The sequence below is a fragment of the Drosophila biarmipes genome, unplaced genomic scaffold, assembly GCF_025231255.1.
Source record: "Drosophila biarmipes strain raj3 unplaced genomic scaffold, RU_DBia_V1.1 ptg000017l, whole genome shotgun sequence".
Classification (NCBI taxonomy): domain Eukaryota; kingdom Metazoa; phylum Arthropoda; class Insecta; order Diptera; family Drosophilidae; genus Drosophila; species Drosophila biarmipes.
The window spans coordinates 5057102-5066082 of NW_026114535.1; the positions used below are offsets into that span (position 1 = coordinate 5057102).

At 46.6% G+C, this 8981-nt stretch overlaps 1 protein-coding gene across 1 annotated transcript; it reads right to left on the bottom strand.

Annotated features, from left to right (window-relative positions):
• Positions 1-6534: 6534 nt before the first annotated feature.
• On the bottom strand, positions 6535-8535 carry LOC122818937 (uncharacterized). Its single transcript, XM_050890238.1, has 3 exons — positions 8515-8535; positions 8146-8461; positions 6535-6586 (listed from the first exon to the last, which is right to left on the bottom strand). The coding sequence occupies exons 2-3, from the start codon at positions 8439-8441 to the stop codon at positions 6535-6537; spliced, it is 348 nt and encodes a 115-aa protein (XP_050746195.1). The 5' UTR covers positions 8442-8461; positions 8515-8535.
• Positions 8536-8981: the final 446 nt, after the last annotated feature.

The window sequence follows — 8981 nt, forward strand, 5'->3', positions numbered from 1 at the left end:
TTGGTACTCAAAATGGGCAATAGAAGATTTTGAAGGCTGTAATAACAAGGATAGAGTTTCTGTTGCTAAGTGGGTAGGCTTGATAATGGGAAAAACTCTATCTATAGGTTAGGTTGACAGGGCGATAGTTGCAGCAGCAGCATGAGTCCGTTCCGGACTACAACCTCTTGGGACCTCGCGGCGTCGAGAATTAACGAAATTTTTTTTTGCGGCACCGAATCTCGGATTCCCTTACGCAATTCACCGAGTGCACCAGCTATCCATCTTGAAGACCCATATTGCCGCTGGCCTCAGCCGAGACGTCCGGGCTATTAAATCACCTTTACCTTGAATATATATATTGTATTTAATTCCCTGTGTATTTGTGAAATTATACGGACTTAGACCCGAGACCCTTATTTGTCCTAGTCGTTTGCCTAGAATCAGAAGGTCGCGCGTGTTACTAACACGCAACACAATGGTATAGTTTACAGTGCAATTACTTACCTTTTGGAATGTCCCTATTTTTCCCTGGAGCTCCTCAGGATTAGGTGACCCAAGACGCACGCCTCACGTGTGTTCCTTATGAGGTCCGTGTTTGCATGCAATCTTTACCAACACCAGGAGAGCATAAATTTCCACAGTGCCTGTATCCTTTTCCTAGCATAAGATCCTCTGCTTTGACCTCGTAGATATTGAAGACGGTTGCCAATTGTTTGGTTTTGTAGGCTGAGGAAGGATAGATCGGTTAAGAGGAACTTGAATTTAAATTATTGAACCTGCCATATTCATAAAATATTTGTAAAACCTACAACGTAATAGTAAGTTGACCCAGTTATGAAACCGCCGTAGTCGCTAGAAGAGGATCCGTCCGAGCGCGAATTGGTGGTCATCAATAGCTACCAAATATCAATTTATTATTGTTTTTTAATTGTTAAGTTATAATAATTATTAAACGTATAAATGTCCGCGTGTAATATCTCTAGGGGTCTGTGCGGTAGAAAAAATGGTGGTTTCTTATGACACCAATTGAATGTAATATATATGTATCCATCTTGTTTCCTTTCCACAGCGCCGGTCGTCCTCCGTATAGCAATTTCGAATCTCCCGCGCCGATCCTCCAACTGTTCCCACTGGGCACCGATACTAATCGGCTATCGATACCCAGCGGGCCTGATCACGATATCGATATCGCAGGTGCGGCGTTGCCACTTGCGAGCCGCGATGTTCATCATCACCGATATTTCCATTTTCTTGTGCCCATCGATCGCACTATCGTCCAGTGCCAATCGACCGCCTATCGAGGCGCCCCCTTCCCACCGGTCGGCCGAAGTTTAGTTTTTTCGTACCCCTCAGCCCGGCATTTCGACTTGTCCTCGCCACTACGTAAGTACTATGATCTCACACCCGACTCCTTGTATGTGCTCATCAGCTTATTTTCTTTTGGCAGGTTGCCTTTGTTGACCACGAGTGTCCTTTCAGACTCCAGCAGCTGTGCTTCCTGTTTTGGACCCCGATCCGGCCCGCGATCCCGTCTCCTCGTCTGAGCATGATCCCCTTCTCCGTTGTGCTTGGCCTCTTTCGGTACAGCTCTCTTAGCTGTGCCGACTTCCCCCTTCCTTCGGCAGACTGCTGCTGCCACTCCTAATCAGATCCTTGTAGACCTTGGTTCGTTCCTTTCCGCATTCGTTATCCTTGACGTGTTCCTTGTACTGTATATGATTGTATCGTAGTGCCTTGTAGAGAATCCTTCGAGTTTTATCTGTGTAGACTTTAAGAGTCGGAGTCTTTCCTTATTCCTGAGCTTCCTTGGAATTATCCTCGGGCTTTTTTCTTTGTATCCTTTGGGCATCCTTGGACCCTTCTCCTCGCGTCCTTTGGGTATCCTTGGAGATATCCTTGGACCCCTTTCCTCGTGTCCTTAGGGTATCCTTAGAGCTATCCTTGGACCCCTTTTTCTCGTGCCCTTTGGGTATCCTTGGAGCTATCCTTGGACCCTTTTCCTCGTGTCCTTTGGGTATCCTTGGAGCTATCCTTGGACCCTTTTGTCTAACGTATCTGCTTGTGGCTGCTCGTATGTGTTCTGTGTTTGTTGTTGTTTCAGCTCGCTCACATGGATAGTCCTCTTAAGGCGATAGATCCCATTCTTTCCCATTCTGTTTATGTTGCTTTCACCGCTGGGACAATCAAGTTTTGGGCACCAGATGTAACGAACTGATTTCTTCGGTTTCTGCTCGCTACGGTATTCGTGCGGCTAGTTCAGTAGATTGTGTGTGTTCGTCCCACCAAATTTATATAAACGTGACCGCCCAGTAGTTCAGTGAAAAAGCACAGAATTCTCGGGTTCGGAGTGGGTTTATTGCGGGTATAACTGCAGTCGGCTTTATAACTTGCTTGTCTCGCTGTCTCCGACGGTGTGGGTTGTCTTGTCGCTCCTCGAAGGTCCATGACCGCTGCTTGCTACTGACGTGGTTGGCTCGGTGACTGCTTGGCCACGATTCAGACTCGCTATGGGGTCAGCCGTGGGGGCTTAGGGAAGCGTCACGGTCACTCCTCTCGATACCCGACCGCCTGTCCCTTGCTCTGTCCCGGATGGTCCCACGGGCTTCCGCTCAGATCGTGCGGACAGTCAAAGCGGAAAGCCAGGAAGCTGCCTCGCTTTTCACTTTGCTTCTGTGCCTAGTGTAAACGAACGTTCCACCCTAGCCTAACCCTTTCGCGTACTGTCCGTGCCGTTCCTGCGGGGTCGATCCTCCTTGCGTGGCCGTTGCGGTGTGGTGTCCTGCCTGCTGGTGGCGATGTCCTGCGAACTGCTTCTGACAAGGTGGCTACTCTAGTGGCTCTGTTGCGACGTTCCATGACTTCTCTCCCTTCTGGCTCGCTACTCTAGGGGTTCCGTTGCGCCGTTTCGGGACTTCTCTCCCTTCTGGTTTGCTACTCTAGGGGTTCTGTTACGCCGCTCCGGGACTTCTCTCCCTTCTGGCTCGCTACTCTAGGGGTTCTTTTACGCCGCTCCGGGACTTCTCTCCCTTCTGGCTTGCTACTCTCGATTTCAAATCTAAGTCTAGTAGACCCTCCAGGCGTAACGCCAGGACTTTGTCGGCAGGACAGAACAGAACTTAGCCGTGTGGTGCCTCCTTAGACCTCAGCCACCTGTGTCCTGTGATCCTGCTGCCTGCGGCCTGCGGGTTTATATAGGGCCTCTGGGAACCGTTATTTCCCTTTTGCACACGGCCCGCCAGAACTCTCCACACCGGGTCCAAAGTCCATGGCTCCTGTTTGACCCTCTTGTCCTTGACGCACTGCCTCCCGCCGCCGTCCAGCCTGATGCTGCCGTCCCGCTGATCACGGAGACGCATGCGGCATGTTTGTGTGCCGCACCGCTGCTGAGATGTGGCACCTTCTTTCCAAAGTCCAAAGTCCGGCGGCGTCCCGTTACTCCTTTTTGCACACGGCACTCTCGCTCCGCCCGCCAAGTCTCCGCTCTCTCCTACTCCATTGTTGGTCTCCAAACTCTCTTGGTCTCCGAACCCTCTTGCTCTCCAAACTGTTTCGCTCTCCAGATTCCCTTGTCTCCAAACTCTCTTCCTCTCCAAACTCTCTTCCTCCCCAAACTCCCACGTTCTCCTTCCTCGATCTCCAAACTCTCTCGTTCTCCGTCCTCGATCTCCAAACTCTCCCGTTCTCTGTCCTCGCTCTTCGCCGCGCCGCCACTACGCGAATTCGCCGCGTACCTGGCGGGCGGCCGGCCATCTGTTGCTGGGATTTGTGTGGAGTTGTTCAACTCCTCACAATGTGTAGTGGCAGTATCCTCTATGCTGGTAACAGCTTATCCATTACCCAATGAGGCGGTACAAATTGACAGAATCGGAACTTTTATGTTAAATTGTAGTGTTTTTTTGACAGTAGTGAATTTTAGATAAGCACTTTTTTATAATTCATGTTCTAACGTAACTTCTATCTTTTGTTCTGCTAGTAAAATTAGTATTTTTTTTCATCTCGACTGAATTTAGTATTTTGGGGCCATTTTTAATAAAGCAATATTCTTTTTTTGATTGCAAAGTAAATCTATGCTGAAATTAATCATGTCTGTGTATTGAATAAACTGAATGTTTTTCATCCATTTCCTCATCCATTTTTTTGTAAGTTTTTATTCTGGTGGGAATTCATAAAATTGCCTATTATTTATTCTTCCTTGTTAATGTAATTAGTTATTTCTCAAAATCTTATGTGTTTTATTTAGGAAAGTAATGGTTATTTCGGCATTTTCGTGTAAGACTTTAAGATCTTTATTTACTTTCGCCTAGTCATAGGTGTCCGTATTACCCGAATCTATTTTTACTATGTGGGCAAATCCGTTAATTTCCGGTCCTACTTCTTTCATTGTTAGGGAGCAAGGAATTTAGACTTAGTTTTGGGTGTAGGGTAAGTTCAAACCTAAGATTATTTTTATAAGATCTTTATCTTTATAAAAAATTTCACTAACAAACCGTTGAGTTGTTTCCAAGATCAATCTGTAAAATTACATTGTGTGTATGAATATCCAAGTCTCATAACTTTCTGTTTGTGTAATTTTTACCTTTTATGGCACGAAAAGTTACCCCGCTATCAGAGGGATCTGTCCTTTTTTCTTTTCAGGGGATCTATTCGTCTTTGTTCATCTTTAACTTAAATAAATAATCGTGTTCATTGTCGAATTTGACTGTCTTCTCTAAAATGACAGTGCGGCCACTAAATCGAATGGTGTTAAATTTGTACTACAGTGGATCGCGTGCTCAAAGGTTAATTTTAATTCCTTCCTCTTACTCAGAATTACTCTACAGATTTCTGTTGCAGTGGAATGTAAACGGTTTACCGTCGAGTTACTACTTGATTGTTGGAAGGAAGTAACATGTACTTGTATTTCGTATTGTGTCAAGAAGTCTTTATAAACGGCTCCAGAGAACCCGTCCCCTGACCAAGTATTATCTTTTTGGTACTCAAAATGGGCAATAGAAGATTTTGAAGGCTGTAATAACAAGGATAGAGTTTCTGTTGCTAAGTGGGTAGGCTTGATAATGGGAAAAACTCTATCTATAGGTTAGGTTGACAGGGCGATAGTTGCAGCAGCAGCATGAGTCCGTTCCGGACTACAACCTCTTGGGACCTCGCGGCGTCGAGAATTAACGCAATTTTTTTTTGCGGCACCGAATCTCGGATTCCCTTACGCAATTCACCGAGTGCACCAGTTATCCATCTTGAAGACCCATATTGCCGCTGGCCTCAGCCGAGACGTCCGGGCTATTAAATCACCTTTACCTTGAATATATATATCGTATTTAATTCCCTGTGTATTTGTGAAATTATACGGACTTAGACCCGAGACCCTTATTTGTCCTAGTCGTTTGCCTTGAATCAGAAGGTCGCGCGTGTTACTAACACGCAACACAATGGTATAGTTTACAGTGCAATTACTTACCTTTTGGAATGTCCCTATTTTTCCCTGGAGCTCCTCAGGATTAGGTGACCCAAGACGCACGCCTCACGTGTGTTCCTTATGAGGTCCGTGTTTCCATGCAATCTTTACCAACACGTGACCAGGAGAGCATAAATTTCCACAGTGCCTGTATCCTTTTCCTAGCATAAGATCCTCTGCTTTGACCGCGTAGATATTAAAGACGGTTGCCAATTGTTTGGTTTTGTAGGCTGAGGAAGGATAGATCGGTTAAGAGGAACTTGAATTTAAATTATTGAACCTGCCATATTCATAAAATATTTGTAAAACCTACAACGTAATAGTAAGTTGACCCAGTTATGAAACCGCCGTAGTCGCTAGAAGAGGATCCGTCCGAACGCGAATTGGTGGTCATCAATAGCTACCAAATATCAATTTATTATTGTTTTTTAATTGTTAAGTTATAATAATTATTAAACGTATAAATGTCCGCGTGTAATATCTCTAGGGGTCTGTGCGGTAGAAAAATGGTGGTTTCTTATGACACCAATTGAATGTAATATATATGTAGTGTGAGGCAGGTTTCCCACTCCCGGATTACTTGGGAAATTAAAGATTACAGGTCAAATAATACGAAAAAACACATGTTTTTATGATTTCTTTCCTAATGACACAGTTAAAATGTATTTACGAATGGTACATTAAAGTATGTTAGAAATAATTTTTTATTACATTTTTACAAATAAATATTTAAAAATTTGACAATGGTAGCAAATTGACGGACGGGACTCGGAGAAGAGTCCCCTCATAACTCTGTGCTGCATCATCAGAAATCCAAAAATCCAAGTTCGTTAGATGATTGTTTGCTCCAGCTAACGGTGGCGATTTTTTCTTTTTAAAATTCCAATTTTTGCATTTTTTTTTTTGAAGACTTTAAAGCGAAGCTGCGTGATGTCCTCGACTTAAGATAGAAATCGAGGACGGCAAAGGAAAGCCAAGAGGAGCCCAATCCAGCCGATTTCCTTAACTGGCGGCTATCACCACGAGTAATTACTAGTTCAGTTGACGAACGGCTAGGCAGTGACAAAAGAATGGGGGTTTTGGTATAAGCAAAAGACGAGTTAGGTCGGAAGCCCACCAGCGAGGGTCAGTTCCATTTTCCCAGGTCCAGAGCTGTGAAAGAAGGAAAAGAGAATTTGAATTTGGTAGTGAGGAAGATTTGTTTCAGTGTTATATATTTTTGCTATTATTGATTGTCGCATTTATTTATTTTCTTATTTGTTTTTTTTATTTATTTGTTATCTTAATTATTAATTTATTTATCGTCGTATTTATAGTATTTATTAGTTAAGTATTTATTTTAAAATAATAATAATGTCCGACGGTAAAAAACGGAAAAAAAGGACGAAATCTGGTCCACGTACGTAGAGATTGCTGCGGAGTTGTTGCGAATATCGCTGGCTGAAGGTTTACCCAGAACGCCGGTAGTGCGGCGGATCGAATTAGGAATCAACCGGCGGTCGCCCAGGGTCCTTGATTTTAAGGCGACCGTCGAGGCGCAGGAGCAACTTCGGGATCCGCAGCAGGAGAGTTCGCAAAAGCTGAACGGCAAACGGAATACAACGGCGGAGTCGGCGATGAATGCAGCTATGGCGGCTCAAACTTATCGCGCCTCCCAGGAATTGGGGTTAGCCAGGCGTTGAATGACGAGATCAAGAACGGCTTCATGGAAATGATGAACATCAACGAACTTAGGCCAGCCGAGAGCAGACCGCCGCCTCTCTAGGAGGGTGCGAGTAGCCAAGCGGTGGTGCCCACTCCGTCGGATCCAGAAAGAGGCGCAAATGACCCAGCGGGAACTCGTCAACGGCAGGACGGAGAGGTGCTGCCGAATACCCCCGGAATTACCGCCGGAGTACCATCCGTCAGGCAGGATTGATCGCCAAGCACGGCCGTGGCGCATCGACGACCGAAGGACGGTGGCTGTACGCCAAAGTGGGAGCCGGATAAGGGAACCACTACATCCGAGGAGACCGCTGGAACATCTATTTCAACGGCGAGGACGATGGCCATGCTGTGGAGGATTTCGTGTTTCATCTGTATTGCAGCGGAAGCATCAGTGTCCGTGGAATGAAGTTCTGCGGAACTTCCACGTCCTCCTATCGGGCAGACCGAAGGAGTGGTATTGGGTACAAGTACGCCAATCCAGGGTGGACACTTGGTCACAGCTGCGCAGGGCTTTGATGGAGCGGTTGCGTGGACATCAGACGGAACACGAGAGGATGCAACAACAGCCGGGAGAAAGCGCGGATGACTACATCCATGCTATGCAGCAACTCCCCTCGCGCCTGAAAAAACCAATGCCAGAGCGACAGTTGCTAAAAGTTGGTCAAGGTGGGCTTGAGGGTCGGCATAGCTAGGTACGTCTACGCCATGGATACATTCACGGTGGACGAACTCCGGGAGGAGTGCTTCGAAGTAGAAAGGAGTTTTAGTCGTCGAGGGCTTGATGCTTATTTGCAGCAGAGCAAGTTGCGGGTCATCGAGGCGGTCATTCCGGGCAAGGTCGACGAGCAGGTAAACATCGAAGTGGACGAGCTCCGTTGGATTGCGTCGATTGCGCCGAAAACGGTTCGAAAGCGGGAGGGACTCGCCCAGGATGGAATCCCGCCAAGGAGGTTTAAAGGAAGAAGAACAATCTAATAGATATAAGTATTTGTTAAGATACCTACCGGAGAAAGAAAGGCTTCGTAGCTATATGGAGGCACGGAACCGGATCTTTGCGCTTCAGGATAAGAAGATCCAGACGACGAGAGGTGGTGGCGGCTGTGAAGCGTATAGATTCCGCCGATCCTAGACCCTTTGCCGACGTGGAGGCCTTGAGCAAGCAGTTTACTGGTTTGTTAGACACGGGGGCCAGTGTAAGTGTGCTGGGCAACGGTTGTCGAGAGCTGGTGAAAACGCTGGGAGTTGCGTTCCAATTGAACTTTTCCATAGTCCGGACGGCTTCTGGCGAGGACCGATCCATTATCGGACGCTTGGATCTGCCTGTGAAGTACAAAGGCGTAAGTAAGCCGGTCACGTTCTACATTTGCCCATACTTGGAGCAAAGTGTGTACTTCGGAGTCGACTTCTGGCAGGCGTTCGGACTAGCTCCAACCGTTGTAGGGAAGCCAGTGGCGAGAGGCGTCAAGAGTACACTGCATCGCTGACTTACCTTGGGATTATAGTCGGAGGTAGACTGCTTCGGATGGATCCTGGACGAGTTTCGGCTATTCAGAAGACGCCCTACCCGAAATCCATGAAGTAATTACGAGCCTTCATGGGTACAGCGGGATGGTATTGACAAGAATTTCCATACGCTAGCCAGTGTAGCTTTGCTAAACGCAAAGTTCGTCCTAAGTCCCAGCGTCCCACAGGCAGTAGCTGACCTTGATGAGCGAGCCGGTCCTGGCTCACGCGAATTTCAAGAAATATTTATACATCCAGTGCGACGCATTTCACGTTGGCGTTGGCGCGGTATTGTTTCAGCGGAACCAGGATGGAGACGAGCAACCATCGCGTTCTT